The 20,965-nt window shown below is 42.0% G+C and overlaps 1 protein-coding gene across 1 annotated transcript; it reads right to left on the minus strand.

The window, feature by feature from the left end:
* Positions 1-3,498: 3,498 nt before the first annotated feature.
* Positions 3,499-18,080, minus strand: TMEM50B (transmembrane protein 50B). The gene is made up of 7 exons (XM_072138682.1): positions 17,936-18,080; positions 15,615-15,748; positions 9,469-9,581; positions 8,219-8,286; positions 7,219-7,311; positions 6,990-7,047; positions 3,499-6,219 (listed from the first exon to the last, which is right to left on the minus strand). Exons 2-7 carry the CDS (start codon positions 15,711-15,713, stop codon positions 6,174-6,176), a joined length of 477 nt encoding a protein of 158 aa, XP_071994783.1. The 5' UTR covers positions 15,714-15,748; positions 17,936-18,080; the 3' UTR covers positions 3,499-6,173.
* Positions 18,081-20,965: the final 2,885 nt, after the last annotated feature.

Genomic DNA, 20,965 nt, shown 5'->3' on the forward strand with positions numbered 1-20,965 from the left:
TGGAAACCTACTGTATATAGATACATACATAGATATGAGATAGATAGATAGAAAGATAGATAGAAGATAGATAGATAGATAGATAGATAGGAGATAGATAGATAGAAGATAGATAGAAGATAGATAGATAGATAGATAGATAGATAGATAGATAGATAGAAGATAGATAGATAGATAGATAGATAGGAGATAGATAGATAGAAGATAGATAGAAGATAGATAGATAGATAGATAGATAGATAGATAGATAGATAGATAGAAGATAGATAGATAGATAGATAGATAGATATGAGATAGATAGATAGAAAGATAGATAGAAGATAGATAGATATGAGATACAGAGAGAGGATGGATGGAATAGATAGATAGGATTTTCTCAAATTATATGGTATGCATTGCACTCTGACCCATTGTAATCAATGGGTCTTTTCAGACTTGCATTTTTTTTCACACACACACGTGCGTTTTTTTAACATGCGTTTAAATCTTGACATGCTCTACTTTTGCAAGTCACGCGCGTGAAAAACGCACCATACAAGTCTATGGAGACGCATCAAAAACGCATTGCACTCTGAGACACATGCAAGTGCAATGCGTTTTTCACGCATCAATTGCCATAGAAAAGATAGAGCTCAGCCCTGAGTCCATTGAACTTGCAAATGCATCAAAAACGTGCGTGAAAAACTGAGACACTGAACAAACTGACTGAAAACTGATTGCACTCTGATGCAAAATGTGCGTTTTTCACTGACCAAACCCTGATCGCACCCTGATCAGACTCTGATGTGATCTGCAGCGCAAGTGTGGAAGGGGCCTTAAAGTTGTAAAAAGTTGTTAATAGATGTTGTATACAGATGATACACCACTTCCTAGCTGGACAAGGGCTGCTTAGAATCTGAAACACCTTTTCCCTACATTTATTTCTTGCACTTAATGATCGCTTCTTGCACTTGTGATTCTTTGGTTTATGCTGTTAAATTTTCCTCTTTGGGATAGATATAAAGATAGAGAGAGAAGATGATGGACAGATAGATTAAATGGGAAGTCCAAGGCTGCACAGTATTCTCTCCTATAGAGGAGGGTGTTGAGTCTGCAGGTTCTGGCACATCAACCTCTTCAAGTATCATAGTAACAAAGCAGGAATTATCCAAATTCTGTCAAAATCCAGGGTGAAAATTTGTTTCAAAAGAGGTGACGTTTCAGTGATCTTGAGAAAGGTGAAGGTCACCAAAATGTAGCCACTTTTGAGATAAATTTTTCTCCCTGGATTTTGAAGGAATATGGAGTGCTGCTCTTCTACTATTATAGATAAATGACACATGGATTTTAGATACAGTGTATTTTGAGACTGTATTTTTGGGGTTGTAATCATCCTTCTTCATACACGTGGAGTTGATACTAAAGCATTCTATTTTGGTCTTATCTGACCGGATGAGCTTCTCTGGATCATCCAGATGGTCAATTGTGAACTTCAAACAGGCCTGGATGTATGCTGGCGTTACCTGCATTGACAAGGTCCTTCTGTGTAGTTCTGGGCTGATTCCAGACCTTTCTCAGCATGATCCTCACAAGGCGAGATCTTGCTTGGAGCCCCAGACTGCTCAACAGTCTTCATGTGTTTCTTAACAAGACAAATGTTGTTGCCTTCTCACCAAGCTACTCCCTATTGTCCGGTAGCCAGCCCCAAATTTGTGTCCCTGGTATCCTTTGGCCCCATGGACACGACCAAGGGGGTGGTGGTGATGTGTTTTATGTATATTCCAACCATATATGCCAGGAAAAGTCCCAACCTATATATTTATGCAACACCCCCGACCGGGGTCTGGCATTTTCAGGCTCGGGGGCAGCTGGATTCAGTTTGGTACCCGAGTGGCTGGTTGAGCGTGGCCTAGCACTCGACGGGGGCCATGGTCACTGGTTCCCGGTGAACAGGCCTCATCCACATCGGGCAGGTATCCGGCAGGTAGATTGCAAGAAAAGAGAGGGAGATGCTTCAGATAAATAGTAGTTCTCCATGGGGCACTCCTGATGTAGGTGTAAGGATCCCTGGCTAGATGGTAAATGGGGCGCCCTTGATGTTAGCAGCTTGCGGCAGGGATCACACAAAGACAAGGGATGTCATCCATAAACTTACTGTTATTCCAGAATGGAGATAAGTGGCTGCTTCTGCAGTAGGGTTTTAGGCAAGACCTGGAAGAGCTCAGGGTTCTGCAGCTACAGGCCTGGAGTCTGCAAGCCGTGTGCCGAGATGTGCGCTGTTCCTCAGCAATCACAGAAAGGGCCCTAGAACTTTCCACCCCAAGGGTTTATATAAACTTACCATGGGAATGGTCAGTTCAGGGGTTATCCAACCAGGACCTTTGTAACAATTAACAAATAAAACATTCTCTTATTGGTCAGAATTAATAACATTCCTTCCCAAACAGATATTATACAGCTGTAATTACCACCAATAGCCAGCAGATGGCACAGAGAGGTGATCAGGCTTATCATCTTATAGGAGCAATGATTGGAGGAGCCGTGTTGGTCCGGGAGTAAGTACGAAGGCAACTATAAAATTTATTTTTATAAAGAAAATACATAATAAAACAGTGGCGGATCACTCAGAAATGCACTTACCTCTCAGCTTTGACTGCCTTGGTTTCTTTCCGCTACCAGAAAATTATGGATGCAGTGTGACAATATCATCACAACAGGAAAAACACACCCTCCTAACCAATTGTATCTGCACCATAAAGACTTGTATACAATGGAATTTTATGACCGATATTGAGGAAAGTTGTGGAAGAAAAAATAAGATCAGTAACAACACTGCCGACGCATTTTTATATTCACAGGCGGCTTTTATTACAGTCCAAGATGCACGTGGCTCTCATTTACATTCACATACTTTATTATACATAACTCCAGAGCTTTCCAGATCACAGGAATCCACTCCTAGCTTCATATCCTGCGCCTCTGACTCCATCATAAAGGGATAGTAAATACTGCGCCCATACACATCCCTGCTCTATGCCACTGGATCAGTAGTCTGTATGGCCGGCTCGGAGATGAGCCATGCAAAGACTGGCACCTAACTCATGGCTCCTGAATGTCCATCATAAAATCCCTACAAACAATAAATACAAGCAGCGGGATACAGGGAATAATTACATCTGATCATGTCTGGGATTGTCTATGTGGACCTATAAAAGTTCCTCTGCCTAATGGGCTTTATATATAACGGAGGACTACTTTAGCTTCCGACCTGTTCCATTCAAACCTGCATTACCATAAAATATAGGTAGTAATAACTTATATCCATAACAATACAACCGAGAAAATCCAAAGAAAAAGACAAAGAAAAAAAAAAGAAAAAAAAAAAACTAAAACACAACATTTATCAAAACCGGTAAAAGTGGAGGAGTTGATCAAAGGAACCAATCAGAATCCACCTTTCGTTTTGAAAAATGAAAGAATCGATCTGATCTGGTTTTTCCTACAATTTTATTTTTTGTAAAATGACATAAAAGTTACCAGGCAAAAATAAAAATCTTCTGCTGGATAAAAAGTAGACGAATTAGAGGGAAACCTGAAATTCACTGCATTATACCCTCCCTCGTTTTAAATTAATCTATAAAATTCACTGTGTTCACATAAATAAAGCTTGTTGAATACTGAACGAAGTCTGGACTCTCAAATGTGTCTGTAGAATTGGGCTACAAAGAAATGGCGGCAGTGGTTGTGACACCCGTCCTGAGATTACAGAAAAAAGGTAGACAATGCTGGACACATAATGTACATCCCTCCATTATCATTACCTGACCATCTCTGTACTGTAGACTAATGGTGGTCATAATCTATTGTTATATTCTTTCCTCCATCTCAGCCAATTGCTGCATTCCTCCATTAGAAACTGTGTGAACTTGCCATGGCCTCCTTCAGGATGTCCCACGACCACAGTAGCTAATCACAGCACTATGGAGTTAACAGCACAGTAACTGCCTGCCACGATCATGTGACGTCAGTATCAGTAGGAGCAGCACTAACTGCCATGGTCATGTGACATCAGTATCAGAAGGAGCAGCACTAACCTCCATGGTCATGTGACATCAGTATCAGAAGGAGCAGCACTAACTGCCATGGTCATGTGACATCGGTATCAGAAGGAGCAGCACTAACTGCCATGATAATGTGACATCAGTATCAGAAGGAGCAGCACTAACTGCCATGATAATGTGACGTCAGTATCAGAAGGAGCAGCACTAACTGCCATGGTCATGTGACATCGGTATCAGAAGGAGCAGCACTAACTGCCATTATGATGTGACGTCAGTTTTAGGAGGAGCAGCAGTAACTGCAATGATCTTGTAATGCAAGTATTAGAAGGAGCAGCACTAACTTAGGTTTTCTGCACCGAGAGACTTCCTTTAAACCAGTATCAGCACCAGTCCATGTTTTTACCATGTACCTTTAACCTGCAGTTTCCCCACTTCCGTCTAATAAAACTTCCGTTACTGTAAAGACAGACTAAAAATGCAAAACCTAAAAGCTATGACCCTAAACAGGTCAGTGCCTCCAGCAGAGGGCGTCCTGGCACCGGAGGCTCCGCCCATTGGCATCATCAGTAACACTATAGTAAGTACACGACATGCAAGTATCTGACCAGACGGTGAATGTGAGATTTACACTGGTGACATTTCCGTGGCAAGACACATAATAGTAATAAGAGACATGCAAGACGGTCGAGTAAAGCAGACAGAAAACAGCAGCGGACGCCTGAATGTACAATAAATAAGCTGAGAGCGCGTCTGCTCCAACTGGATTACTCGATATGGCTATTGGGATTGACACGATGCAGCATTTAAGCTTTATGGACGGACATTTTCCTTTAAATGTCCTGAGGTCACTCATTCAGCTCTTAAAGGGGTTGTCCAAAATGACTAATCATTGTGTGCTTTACCACTCTTATCAATGGGGTGTCTGTTATTGCATGGGTTTTAATATCTATATAATAAATATAATAAAAATCATGCAAATGAAACGGAGGGGCTCCGGACTCAAACAGCAGCTATGGAGATTTGAGCCCCTCAGACTAATTTGCATAATTTTTAAAGCCTGTTTTGTAAAAACAAGGGCATGATAAGCCAAAATAAGAGTTGATCCTGCCAGAGGGGTTGCACACCTGCATGTAATTGTACTTGGTGTACAATCCTTAAACCTGGTAGTAGATTTCCTTTATGGCTGGGACTATATAATGATAGTGTGGCTCTCTTCAGTATAGATAGCAATAGCCACTACATCTACTTCACTGCAGGAAGCCTCTATAGGGATTAGGTAGCCCTGGCATCTGCCAATCACTGACATCTGGTCTGTCTTGGCTACACAACACCATAAGTAATAGATCCCCGCAGCCCGCAGCCAGTGACTCAACTGCCCATCCATGAACCTCTTGCGCAACGGCAGCAGATAATGACGCCAAGTCCATTAAATCTGACAAGATAATAGTAATAAACCGGAAATACTGAACGAAGGAAAGTGGATAAGTCAATAAACACATTCTGGAGGTGTCACGGCGCTGGCTGCAAACCTGTGGCTCCCCAGTTCATATATAATATGGCAAAACGCCCTGACAGCCTCTCAGAGGTAAATCTTTTGCAGCAGCTGGAGAGCCGCATGTTGGAGACAACCCGTGCTGTGGAATACTGAAAAAAAAAAACTTTGAAAAAAAAAATGTTTTTTTTTTATAGTTTTAAAGCATCGATGTAGACATTATTTGTTTACGTGGTAACAGACTACAAACAAACCCCTTTGTAGTCAGATCCTTAAATCACATGTCCTTCTTCCCGTTAATGAAGTAGGTAGGAAGAAAACTGATGGCAGTGAAGATCAGACTACAAACAGGTTGCTTGTAGTCTGTTGCTATGGAGATTTCTTTTTTTATAATGATATGATTATTTTTTTAGAAGTTTTTTTTTAACAATAATAAGCGTGGAGCTTTTTTGGGGGAAATTCCTCATATATGGAGAGAAAGCTGGAAAAATCACAACAGAGGAGTCTGGAGTTGTATGGATAAGCAAATCGCAGCTCGGGGCACCTAGGCCTCCTCTACTGAAGATTGTATTCTGAGATGTGATTGATCTGTATAAAACATAACCAGCAATAAAAGACAGCAGAACCAGAAGGCGAAGGCTTCATGACCACAGTTCTTCAGTTCTTCCAAACTTGTAGATGAGAGTGCTGCAAAACATAGAGAAGAACAGCAGTTACATAGAGCCCCGTTTTTTTTTTTGTCTCGTATGGACGATCCCTTTAAATAAGCCCTAATAGGGCAAATGTATGTAATGTAGCCAACACAGGCAGTGGTTTACATTCTGGTTGGCTTGTTCAGTTTACTTATTCCATAGGCTGCTATACTCAACATCTCCTGTAGTGGGCGCACGGTCACGGCTCAATCATCTCCTCTTGCATTTTATATCAGGAGGATATATGCCATAGACATATAGTGCAAACATTGCAGAGAGAATTCAGTAAAACTCTGACATGCCCCGTTGTAAAATTTGTGACGAGCTGAAACGCGTTCTACGCACACCATGCGTCTCCATGGTAACAGACTACAAACAAACCCAATGCGTAGTATGATCCTGAAATCATGTGCTACTTTGCTTCCTCTCTCCCCTTTTCTACTTTGTAACCCTTAGAAAGGAGAGAAAGGCAAATACAAAGCAGCTGGAAAGCAGGATCAGGCTATATACATTCATAGGGGGAGATTTATCACATGCATGATGAAACCCCGCCCATCCGGTTCGTGATAAAGCCCCGCCTCTTCGCTTCTTAAAAAAAGCTCCGCCTCCCCGTTTCGTGATAAAGCCCTGCCATAATCTGCCATGGTGATGCATAGCCTATGCATAGGAGCTGTAGACACAAAATGTACTTTTTCTATACTTTGGAGTAGTAAAGAGGTGGCAAAAGTATAGAACATAGGAAGGGAATAATAACAGAAAACTTACCTAAAAAATATCAGAGCATTCTGGAAAAATACAGCCAGTCCAGGGTAGACGTGCACATCTACAAGTAAAAAATATTATTACTGGAGATTTTATCAGCATAGTGAGCCCCAGTGGCCGAGCATGTGCAGTGCTATGTAGGCTACACGGATCTCATTTTGGACCAGCGCTCCTAGGGGGTCTCACCATCTAAGATGCCTCTCTAGGTAAGGGGATGGGGGGGGATACTTACTTTGCGTGACATAAGCTCCGAAAAGGATCCACATGGAGGCAATGAGCGAGCCAAACATCATCATGAAACCAATGAAGAGCCAGATCCGAGCACCTGCAGAGCAGAGACGGGTTATGTATATGTTGTATGGTTTTCCTTTTTTTTAGACAATTGAGAATTTTGGGACGCAGGGATCCCCAACGTGTTGAGGTTTGTTTATTTTGTTCTAGTAAAAGTGGGTGATTTTATCTTTTGGGTCTTTTTGATTTTTTTTTCCAAAAAGTGCCAGCTCAGCGATTTAATCGGTAACTAATTACTTACTGCTCAGTCGCAGCTTTCAATCGTATTAGCATCCTGAGGACACAAATACAGTGGGGAAATTTGGAATATCAGTGTAGCTTGCCTCCAAGGTCCCTGACCAGGAAAAATCGTGTGGCCCAGAGCAAGAGATCCGATGTTAAATCAGCTGAGTTATACCTCCTCGCCCCTCCTGCAGTCCCAGACAACCCAGAATGTGCAGCTATAACACCGAGGGCGTCATGTCCTGGGTTGTATGGGATGAGGAGAGGAATCCACCTCTGGGGGGTGACAGTCGGGGTGTCCATAGAGAGGGTTCTGAGTACTACCTCTGCCACCCATGCCATAGATTCACCACCACCGCCCTAGGGGATGCGATCACTGATACAATAAGTTGCATTAATACTGTATCTATATTAGTCCTTGCCTCTGGCAGGGTCTATTAGTGGTCGCTCTATAGCAGGTCTGGCAGTCTCAGAGAGACTCAAAGCTGTCAAAGCAATGGATTGCACATCATTGTAATGCCATAGGGGGAGATAATCCCAACCAATATGGCGCTGTGCATGCATTACAATGGTACAATGTTTAAAAATTAAAGTAGGATAATGTTTGTTTATTATATTCCTAATAGGCACTCATTGCTGGCAGGCCTGGGGACCCCAAATTCCACTATGATTGCTACCTACAATGGTTAGTGGCAGATTACAGCCTACATGTTACTGACCTGTCCGGCCCAGGCAGCCATCACTGTAGCTGTCACCTCGTACCTGTGCGTTGGATACAGCATTTATCCTGTTAAGACAAAGAGATTCCAGTTACAGGAAATCATCACAATTCACAGAGGAGAGAAAAAAACCTACTAAACCTGATTATTGCCGGGGGCAAAACGTACGTCATCCATGAATCACTCAGTCAACTGTTTGTAACAAAGAAAGTTCAGGTGGGAAAGGAAGTAAGATTATCATGAGCTCTTAGGGCGAGGCCACATACAAGGGCCACGTCTAGGCCACAAATTGCGGGATCATAGCCAGTTGCCACTGTCAGCTCATACTGCCAAAAAAATAGCACAGTATAGAGAGGGGACATAATACAGAAATATGGGAGAACAAGGTCAGGTGGCTGCTGGAGAGGTGCTGAAAAAGTGTGCACCCGATGCGTCATCAGCGTAATCCTATCACATCAAGAATGTTTTGTGGAGATGTATGTCTCATTCTCATTTTTTTACTTGAAATTGTTCTATTTTATACTATAAATGTATTTAGAATTCTGCTCCCAGATCCATTCTTCATAAAATCTGTAATACAGTTCCGTGTTCTGTTGCCCAAACATGGCCCGTCCCCGGCTCGTGACGGGGAACTATGGCCGCCATTCTCTGGGTCGTCAGCGACATGTCTGTTTGTTCCTGGGTCATGAGCGGCAAGGCCGCCCGTCCCTGGATCATGAGTAAGCAAAGAACAGGGGTTACATGACTGATGCCATGTTAAGTCCTTTTTAGTTCTCTTACAGTACACACCATTTTTTCCCCCTTAGTAAACAAACGTATATGGTTATAGTATGTTTAATCCCAATCTTTATATCACACAATGAAAACCGGATAATCCCTTCAAGTATAAAACAGCAGAGCTGGAAGCAGGAGACGCCTCCCGCATTCCAGGAATCATTACAATATAATCAGCTCTTTTCATGGCGAGATAGCAGGTCCTATAGGTAGAGTCCAGCTAGACACGTGGGGCAGGGGAAAGCAAGGTCATTAACGTGAAAAGTAAAGGTTACTGGGGAACACATAGAAAACACCATTCACACTAGAAAGAGTTTTCGTACAGGTAATGACAGGATTTATGGCGATTGAGTGAATCCAAACATCCAAACCCCTCCTACTTAATAATTACATATATCCCATTGAACAAGTAGGAGGGGGGAGCAAAAACTTTCCAGTTTAGAAATTATACCCAAAAACACAGTTAATTAACTTACATGAAGAACGCCACCGTAGAGAAGACCCCACACGTGTGAAAAGCATGATTCAGGTCTTCCGGTTTATAGTAGACCACCGCGGCATCAATCATAATCCACCAGCCTGAAAAAAACTGAGGCAGAAAAGGAATAAACATAGAGGGAACAGAAGCCACCACTAGAGGGAGCTAAGCGTAGACAGTATTATTATTAAGATCAATGGAGGAGCAGTATACAGTAGGCTCCTGAGCTCCCTCAAGTGGTGACTTAACAGGCAATTTAAAAGTTTTATGCAGAGGATTTGGAGCCTATTTAGATAGAGTTCTTGAGCTGCTGGCTGTGTCAAAAAATTATTATTCTGCATTATACTATACATAGAGCAGCCACTACCATAATTACATTATCATAATTACATTAATAGCCACCCAGCTTTCCCAGAATCTTGAATTATAGCTGTGTAATTAGGATAATGATGACTTGTATGTTGCATTTATATATTCGGTAACTTCACTGTATAATCTGTAATTCACCTACTGAAACCATTTCTAGCACAATCATAATTTATGTATTACTGATGTACTGCAATGTACGTAGACCTCAACGAGGAACTGTGAATACAACCGTATACAGTCACTGGCTGCACTTATCAAGTCATGAGGAAGCGAAATACACCATCAGGAGGTTATATTTATATCAACACCTGAAACCTGTAACTTCTCCATTGTGCTGTGCCTACAAATTGAGGCCTATATCAACTGAAGATCTGTGCCAAGATGTCAGTGATGTCTGGGACAACCTCCCTGCTGAGTTTCTTCAATATCTGTGTGCAAGTATATCTAGAAATATACCCCAGCAAGTAATGGATGAGGGGCCTATCTTTTAGGCTATGTCCAGAACATGGCCGCCATATTGGATTGCAAGCTTTTCCAATGGGAAGTTGGTTGTAGATAAGACCAGAATTTATTGCCACAATCAGATTTGTAATATTTCTTGTGATTTAAAAGTAATTGATACAGAGATTCTCCAAAGATCCATTACAATTGGATCCAAAGCCTTCAGCTCCGTGTTCAGCACCAAGGACATGCTGCGCATCAAAAGGGACCATTCCTGGTTCTTGTTGTTTGATAACTTTTGTAACACAAAAGGTATTGTAAATATGATTCCTGGAATCAATTTCTGGGACAATTATGATCTTCTACATGGCTTCCCAGTGGAAAAACTTGCTATTGATCCAATATGGCAGCTTTCAAGATGGCGGCCATGTCTCACACTTAGGTTAAAAGATAGTTCCCTCGGGCACTACATTGCCGAGGCATTACATATGTCATTGTCCCTTTTTTTTCCGAAATAAAAAAATTTCCTTGAACTCCCGACTCATCCTGTATTTGGTATACGCCTAAAACTTTTGCACAGTACTTTTTATATTCCTAATTTTTATTCAGAATACATCAGACTTACATCTCATCCACATACGCTACAATGTGAACACTGTCCTAAACATTCCTGCTAAAACAGAGTACCAACCACCCAGCCCCCTTTCCCGCCTTGTACCTTGGTGGGTCGCTGTCAAATAGACCTTATGGATACGTAAATCATTGTGGGCATCAATACTGAGTGTTTAAATGGAAGTGAATGTTGATTTGGATCCAAGCTACGTCCCTATGACAAGGATGAACAAGTCACACAGACAGGGGTTGTAAATACATGTATATACTGTGTTTATGTACAAAGTCCCTTAAAACCTTTAGTGAATATTAACAAACGTCTTTGGCCAATCCCATATATTCACATAATTGCCTGTCATAGCGACAACAGTGAAAGGGAGAAATTTTTACCTCAGGCAATGTAACATAGTGCACATTACAGTACGAGGCACCTCCTATAAAAATCATAGAAACCTCACATTGAAAGGGGTAAAACAGACATTTTACTTAGTCAGCTCTAAAAAAATGTGGAATTTATGTGGTTTTTGGTTTACAAAATGTTGATCCCATATCTCCACATAATTGCCTGTGGTAGCGATAACAGTGAAAGGGAGACATTTTTACCTCAGGCAATGTATAGTGCACATTACAGTACGAGCCACCTCCTATAAAATCATAAAAACCTCACATTGAAAGGGGTAAAAAAGACATTTTACTTAGTCAGCTCTAAAAAAAAATGTGTAATTTATGTGGTTTTTGGTTTACAAAATGTTGATCCCATATCTCCACATAATACGCTGTGATAGCAATATGAGTGAAAGGGAGACATTTTTACCTCAGGCAATGTATAGTGTACATTACAGTACGAGGCACCTCCTATAAAATCATAGAAACCTCACATTACTAGGGGTAAGAAAGATATTTTATTATAAAGCTCTAAAAAAAATGTGTATTTTAGATGGTTTTTGGTTTACAAAATGTTGTACTTTAAAGAAAAATACATTAAATAGGCCCAAGAAGTGTAAAATGCCTCATGTATTTTATAGTTTCCCAGCATTGCGGGTGACCACATTATAAAAATAAATCAATTCGAAGTGACAGGATTTACCCCACTAAGCTACTAGCATCCTCAGCTAGGGTATGAAATATCCTTTCTAAAAAAAATCTGTTTAAATATAAAAAAAATATCCTCCAAAGTCAGGCAAATATGACTCTTCCCACCTCATTTTCACATGAGATGAGTTAAGTTTGATGGTGGCAGGTGTAGAGTCACTACCGTAAGTCCAGTTCTGTAGGTCACAGAGCCACAGAGTCTGAGAGATTGAAAGACGAGATTCTTATTTTTAATATGACATAAAAAAGCATATTTCTAGGTGCTATGGAATCAATGGTAGGAGCTTTAAAGTGACACGACACCTGCAACCACTAACCGTAGCTCACCTCATGAGAAAATGGGATGAGAAGAGTCATATTTGCTTTTGTGGCATGATGGGGGAGAATTTTTTTTTTTTTTTTAGGTAAACGTGCGAGATATCACATAAAAAGGGGGAATTAAGAAAGGACACTTCTTACTCTACCTGAGGGTTCCCTTTAAGACAAAATATATTAGAAGATACAAAAACCTCTAAAATGGGGGGTAATTATCATATTATACGACAAGAACAAAAAGCTAAATAACATTGCCCCGTAATACAAGTGTCTGCTTATATTAAGGAAGTCAGAGACCACCCTTCTCCCCTCAGCCGCCACGGACCACCAGGTAGGTTCCTGGCCAAGACGGATAATAGGGGAGGAAGAAAGTGTGATATTACATGGCGGCCAGTCAGATATCTGTAATGCATGGATGTCTCTGGTCCATATGAACATTATACGGAGATAATAGGTTTATTTACATAAAACCGGAAACCTTCCTCAAAGACATAACATCCCCCCGCAGCCTTGGTGTCCTTCACAACAAACAATGGGACTATTTTAAGACATCTGCATGAAAGACGACTCTGCGCAGCAATGGAAGATGACTAAAAGGTGAGGGATGCTGGTCCCACGTCTAGGACATATACAAGGCTCAAAAACAGACGTGGCCACTCAGAGGGAGAGGTGACCGTACATGCAGCGCTCACAAGTCAGTTCTGGTGTTTGGGGACACTCATGCAAGGGTCCGCGAACCCATATATTGCATATTTATGGCATATCCTGTCTATACATTGTATAGGTGGTGGATAGGAACACCCAGGTAAAACTTACTATACAATATTCCAAATTAGGGAATCCTAAGGTAATAAGGAGAGGCTCCTGTGTCAGGGACACACAGATTAATCCACATTCATGCCCAGGCTATTTTTGCGTTTTTTTTGTCAACGCCTTCTATAAGCTATAATTTTTTATTTTTCAGTCACCATAGCTGTATGGGGTCTTGTTTTTTTCAGGACACAATGTAGTTTTTTTGATAGCTCAATTTTGGGTTTCATATGTCCTACTGATTAACATTTATTAACCCTTTTTATACTGTATACTTTAAAAACAGTAAATCTGAAGTTTTTTCTAATAAATAATTTTCTGCCTTTATCGTAGAACCTAAATAACATAAGAACTTTTATCCCTGGGTCAATATGCACACAGCGATAGCAAATTTATAGGGTTTGTTTTTTTTTAAATGACCTTTCTTTTGCATAACAAAGTCTTTTTTGGGGGAAAAACCTTATGGGCCGTCACTTTGCTTATTTCTTGAATAAAGACCTACAGTTTTATTTGTACAATCCACACGTATGGAGCCATAGGGACTCCACTGGGGGATTCTGGGAAACATGCAAATTTTACAGGATGGGATAAAGAAAGCATTGTCCCTTCAGTTACCTTGTAAGGCAGCCCCCTTAACATTAAGCACGACTTTCAAGAAGCCTAATGACGTGACAGCGCAGTTTTGATGTGGTTGCGTCTCTTCAGTACAGTGTAGGGAAGGGGTTTGGCTGAGTGAGAGGCTTTCGAATGGGGTCGGAAAGTAAGAGTTCTCCTTAAGGAGAATATTCCAATTTAGGCCCCACTCCCACAACCATAGGGGCAACATATATACCCCCAAAGACGGCTATGGCTACTGGGCTCACCGTTCCGAATTGTGGCTGCAAAAAAGATAAAGCATGCTCTATCTTCGGTCGTAAGAACGGTCGTGCGGCTCTATTTTCTATCAAGAGGGGATGGATGAGCAGCACTCACCCCTCCTCGTTTCCAGTGGGCCTACATTTATGTGAATGTAGCCTAAGGTTCGCCTTGCACGCGTGTGGAGAGTTACAGCCACTGGGGGACTTGGAAATGTGCAAATATATTTTCCAGGATGGGAAAAGGAAAACATTGCCAAAACAGATGCCTACACTCTACTGACAAGATGCAAAGACATTGAAACAGCAGTGTCTATAGTTAGGAATCTGTTCCTTCTGGAATAGATATATCTGTTTGGCTTTAATCCCACATCATGTCATTAGGCTTCCTATAAGTCATGCTTGATGTTAAGGGGGCTGCCTTACAAGGTAGCTAAAAGGGTTTCTTTATGTCATCCTGGAAAACATTATCATTTTACCATATGGGAACATCATATCCATGTATTACACCAGGGGTAGGGAACCTACGGCTCGGGAGCCATATGTGGCTCTTTCTATGGCAGCATCTGGCTCTCAGACAAATCTAAGACACACACAGCGATGACCACTGGATGCAGACCGGGATATTACCACTGCCGGCGTCCTTTGTGTGACCAAGGTGCAATCGCCGCACCATTGCATAGGTGACAGTACCCGTGTTACAATATAGAGCAGCATCCACTCCTCTCTATGACCAAGGTGCCCTTCCTTAAGCAACGATGGCAGCGGCGCCTGGGTCATAGAGAAGAGCACGGGAATGATGAGAGGCTGCTGAAGGGAGAGCAGATAGGTGAGTATTCCGTTTTCTCTGACTACCTATCTACTGGGGGCATGTGCTGGAACTACCTATCTACTGGGGCCTAGGGGCATGTAATGGGGCTACCTATCTACCTTGGGCATGTGCTGGTACTACCTATCTATTGGGGAGCATGTGCTATGGCTACCTATCTACTGGATAGCATTTACTGTGACTATCTATCTACTGGGGGTTCATGTGCTATGGCTAACTATCTACTGGGGGAATGTGCTTTGACTACCTATCTAATGGGGGGCATGTGCTGTGGCTACCTATCTACTGAGGGCATGTACTGGGGCTACCTATCTACTGGAGGGTATGTGCGGTGGCTACCTAGTTACTGGGGGCCATGAGATGTGGCTACCAATCTACTGGGGTACCTACTGGGGCAACCTATCTACTGGCAGCATGTTCTGTGGTTACATATTTACTGGGGGGCATGTCCTGGGGTCACCTATCTACTGGGGGGCATGTTCTGGGGATAGCTGTCTATTTGGGTGCACGTGCTGTGGCTACCTATCTACTGGGGGCATGTCCTGGGGTCACCTATCTACTGGGGGGCATGTGCTGTGGCTACATATTTACTTGGGGCCATGTACAAGGGCTATCTATCTACTAAAGGGGAAGTTCTGTGACTACCCATCTATTGGGGGACATGTGCCGTGGCTACTTATCTGCTGGAAGGCATGTGCATATTGTATGGCTCTCACAGAATTACATTTTAAAATATGTTGTGTTCATGGCTCTCTCAACCCAAAAGGTTCCTGACCCCTGTATTACACAGTATGAGAATATCGCATCCATGTCATCGCCTACCAGAACTCCGGCCACCACGGACGCTATGGTGTTCCTCTTCTCTCCCCAGTCAATGCACTCACACTGCGGCCATCGGAAATTATCCAGGAACCCGGCCATTGTCACCAGCTGTGTGTGAGGGGCTGTGTCATCCACTAGAAGGGGAAAAAAGGGAAACAGCAGTGTAGGCTATCTTCTCTCCAAAAAGTATCAACCAAGGTTCCTAACCGTCATTGGTCATCCTCAGAAACATAGAGCGTCTATACTGGAGATCAGCCTCATAATGTACAGTTCTCATAGGTTTTTTTTTAGTAGCAGCAGTACTGTGAAATATGCATCTATAAGTGTGCTGGCCTCAGACCGGAATAATTTAGGGTGATTTAGAAAACTAAACAATTGGTCCACAAGGGTTGGGATTGGGTTCCCTTTAATTCAGAACCACACTGAAGCATGACAGTGTGATGATATGGTACCACAGAGAGATAGAACCTTAAAATGAACTTGTACTCAATGGGGCAGATTTACTTACCCGGTCCGTCCGCGATCCAGCGGCGCGTTCTCTGCGGTGGATTCGGGTCTGGCCGGGATTCATTAAGGCAGTTTCTCCGACGTCCACCAGGTGGTGCTGCTGCGCTGAAGAGCATCGGAACGCACTCAAGTTCACCGGCCTATTCCTAGTGAAGAAGTGCAAGCTCCGCAACACTTTTTTCTTTTTTAAATGTGGCGGTTTTTCTGAATCCGTCGGGTTACCGTTCGGCCATGCCCTCCGATTTCCGTCGCGTGCATGCAAGCGCCGATGCGCCACAATCCGATCGCGTGCGCCAAAATCCCGGGGCAATACAGGGAAAATCAGCGCAAATCGGAAATATTTGGGTAACACGTCGGGAAAACGCAAATCAGCCCCTTAGTAAATGACCCCCAATTTGTGACTAGTAAAACCAATTATTGGATACAGCAGTAGAGCGCCATCCTAAGGCTCTGTTCAACATTACCTTCTGTTGGAAGCATCAAATGGCAGTATTACCCAGGAACGACTGATTCATGGCACCCATCCCATGGGCTCCCATAATATAAAAATTACATGTAGTTATTGTTCTGGGAGAGATGTGTAATCTTACCTTTGTGTGATGTTACTAGTAGCAGCAGGACCGTGAAATATGGATTTATATTCCAGTTTTGTAGCTGGAATAGAGAACTTGGGGAGATTCCTCCCACAGGTGTATTCTTCGATCTCTGCATTCAAACTACTCAACAGGGCCTCCCTCTGCTGTCATATCTAACAACAGATCCTATCCCCTCCAAATGAGAACAGTAACTGGCTTCAGGTTGGATATTACAGCAGAGGGGAGGACAATGTGAAGACACTCCCTTCCATCCTAGAATATAAATCCATATTTCACAATCCTGCTGCTACTAACAACACACACAAAGGTCTGATTACACATCTCTCCCAGGACAATATTTAATACGTTCTGAGAACTAAGAGCACAGCGGTGTGAGGACACACCCCTGTGCACTAGAGAAGCTACAAACCTGGAATATAAATCCATATTTCACAGTCCTGCTGCAACTAACAACACACACAAAGGTCTGATTACACATCTCTCCCGGGACATTATTTAATAGGGTCTACTGAGAACTAAGAGCACAGCAGTGTGAGGACACACCCCTGTGTACTAGAGAAGTTACAATCTTAGAATATAAATCCATATTTCACAACCCTGCTGCTACTACTAACAATACATACAAAGCTCCGATTACACATTTGTCCAGGGACAATATTTAATACTGTCTACTGAGAACTAAGAGCACAGGAGTGTAAGGACACCCCCCTGTGTACTAGAGAAGCTACAATCCTGGAATATAAATCCATATGTCACAGTCCTGCTGCTACTAATATAACATTATACACAACTATTGGAGCCTGTGCTGATGAAGGTTGGGTACCCCAGTCCAACAATGGTTGTATATACACATACATACAGTGCATAGCCCAAACCTAAGACCCCCGCACACGTGTCACACCCTCCAGTGTCACAAATTTCACCAATAAGGTGTAACCACCACGCTCAGTGCCCTGTAGGACGAGGATTGGAAACTTGTTTTGCCCATTTAGATTTTTGGGGGGAATTTTTAATACATTTTTAGGTCTGAATTCTCTTATAATGCACTTCCCTAGAATCCAGAGCAGAGAACTGGCACCAGCATCATTACGAGGTCATAGGATATCAGTAACCACCATGACAGATCAGTTCTGGGCTGATGATGAACTACAACTCCCAGCAGTCCTCTGTATCCAGCAGCCATACAAGTAGCCGGCAGTGAAGGGGTGTGTGACTTACCTCCGCAGTTCAGCCGCTTGGCACACACTACACTACTTCCATCTGGGGCAGGACTCTGCCAGTGCTACGTCACGGCGTCGAAGGGAGGGGTTTACGCCAACCAATACATAACGGAATTGCTCAACACGGCGGCCATGTTGTGATTGGCAGACGTGCGCGACGTCACCTACAGGAAGTATCTTTTTTTTTTTAGTCAAACTTTAATCGTTATAGACAGCAAGTGAAATTGACAAAATTGGAAGCTAAAAAAATAAGTTTATTTACCTGTTCCTTCCATTTAGTTTATCCTCTTACTAGTCTTCCTCCTTAGATAAGTATTATTTCTTGCTCTTAAAAACAAAGTGCAGCTTTAGTTTCATATGGCAAGCTTAAATGGTGAAAGTGGTTCCAAGAGTGGTTAACGTGTTCAAAAAAGTGGTCAATTTTTGGTGCATTTTTGTACATCTATATATACTTATTTATATGTAAAATATTTTTAAAATTGCCTTCGATGCTTACCAATTGTGCAGGTGAAATACATAAATGTAAAGGGGTGTATTCATGTATATTTATCATAAATCCACAGGATATGGCATAAATACATGATAGGTGGGGTCCCACCACTTGGACCTGGACCTTTCTTAAGAGCTAGTGATGGGTCGTTCGCAAACGAGCCGGCACAAAGAGCCTGCTCAATTGCGTGAACATCGTGAGCCGGCTCACTAAACCCTGCCCCTAAACGGCTCACCACGTCCCCTTCAACTCGATATAATCAGGTTAAAAGTGGTGTGGGGTGACTGACTGGCCTGTGGCTCCCTATTATATATGTAATAGGGAGCCGGCTCTTCTAAGTTAGCGGAGCCTAATGAGCTAGCTCGCTAAGAAGTCGGAATTCACATCACTATTAAGAGCAGTAGTCACTAAACCACCTTCCCACATCCAGGCCGAATGCAGAGATTGGCGCACATGGGCGACCGTTCTCTATTTAATTCTATGAAAGCACCAAAAATAGGCAGGGATAAAGAATCGGCTATACATGCTCTTCAAGTTAAGATGCCTCTGGTTCTGTATTTATGGAGTAAGTTTAATGTATATGTATATATGTAATGTATATATTTAATAAACTTGCTTCTGGTGCTGTATCTCTGTAGTTAACTTGGTTTTGGTATCGTATGTATGTAGTAATCTTGGTTCTGGTGCTGTATGTATGTAGTTAGCATGGTTCTGTATTTATGTTGTAAGCTTGGTTCCATTACTGTATCCATGTAGTTAGTTTGGTTCTGGTATCTATGTAGTGAACTTGGTTTTGGTATTGCATGTATGTATGTATGTAGTTTTCTTTGTTCCGCTGCTGTATCTATGTAGTAAGAGTGCTACTGGTTCTGTATTTATTTAGTATACTTAGATCTGGTGCGGTTTCTATGTAGCAATCTTGGTTCTGGTGCTGAAACTATGCAGTTAGCATGGTTCTGTATCTTGTAGTAAGCTTGGTTCCCGTACTGTATCCATGTAGTTAGCTTGGTTGTGGAAAGTATCTGTCTTGTGAACTTGGTTTCAATATTGTATGTATGTAGTATTTTGATTCCATTGCTGTATCTACGTAGTAAGGATGCTTCTGGTTCTGTATCTATGAAGTGTGCTTAGTTCTGGTGATGTTTCTATATAGCAATCTTGGTTCTGGTGCTATATCTATGTAGTGAGCTTGGTTCCAGTACTGTATCCATATAGTTACCTTGGTTCTGGTAAGTATCTATGTAGTGAACTTGGTTTTGGTATTATATGTATGTAATATTCTTGGTTCTGGCGCTATATCTATGTAGCATGCTTAGTTTGTCAATACACAAAGCTTGGTTCCGGTAATGTAACCATGTAGTAAACTTGATTCTTGTGAAGTTCCTATGAACATTAATGTACCTATTACTAAGTCAGTCAGGAAACCAAGAAGAATCGCACAAACAATGAGAACCAATATAAGGAATGAATCTCATAGAGACACAGTGCTAGCCACTTTAGAATTGTCCCTTGCTCTGTTTTGATCATTAGGACATGTCACCAAGGTTAAATCAGTTAGGGTTAGATAGATACCCAGTATACACAGTGACCATCTGTGATCAGTGGAAACAGACCACTCCATACATTGGAAAGTGGCCACGTGGGAGTACTGCATCCAATCTCCCATTACTATAAACGTATACAGTGTTAGGAGGGCGTCTGCTTCCGGTTCTGTGCACTGTTTGGAGCTGGAGGTTGCCACAAATGTCTGTACAGTTTGGTTGTTGGCTGGTGAACCCCAAACTGATCCAATCTTGATATCCTGAGTACAGTTCATCACTGTTGAAACCTGGAGAACCTCTTCAAAGCAAACCTTTCACCTGCTCTTATCCCATTAAACTACTATTACGCCCAAGTAGGGTATGAAATGGCCTCCATAGAATTTTCTCTGTTGCCTATTTACCTATAAAAATATCTCCTATTTATTCCAAATGCATAAAAAACCTTTAAAAAATATCTCCAAAGTCATGTGAAAATGAGCATAAAAGAGTCAGAGGCAGAAATATTTCTATAGCAGCTAAGAACATGATTCTGGTATCAGGTTAAAGGAGAGAAACTCATCTTTCAAATCACATCAGGCTTGAGATACTGTGAGCTACAGAACCGGAGACACAGACAGTTAAAGAAAAAGACGATAGTTGGATCTTTATCTGCAGCTTCTCCAGTTCTGTACCTCAAGCACAGAACCACAAGTCTGATGCCGTTTGAAAGAGAAAATTCTATTCTTTGATCCGATACCAGAACCATGGTTCTATAGAACACAAAATAGAGGAGTCTAAAGTGACTCTAGTCTCTGAGCCTGATTCTACTCTGATAATAAAGTTTTTTGATATTTGCATGATTTTTTTTTATAGGTTAATGGATGGGTTTTCACTTAAAAGAGGGAATTCTAGAAAGGACATTTCTTACCCTACCTGAGGGGATGGTAGTTTAGTGAGGTAAAATCTGGTAACAGGTTCCCTATTAAGGTAGATCCGTTGGTAGGTGCATCTAACGTAT

This window comes from Engystomops pustulosus, chromosome 2, assembly GCF_040894005.1.
Source record: "Engystomops pustulosus chromosome 2, aEngPut4.maternal, whole genome shotgun sequence".
NCBI classification, from domain to species: Eukaryota; Metazoa; Chordata; class Amphibia; order Anura; family Leptodactylidae; genus Engystomops; species Engystomops pustulosus.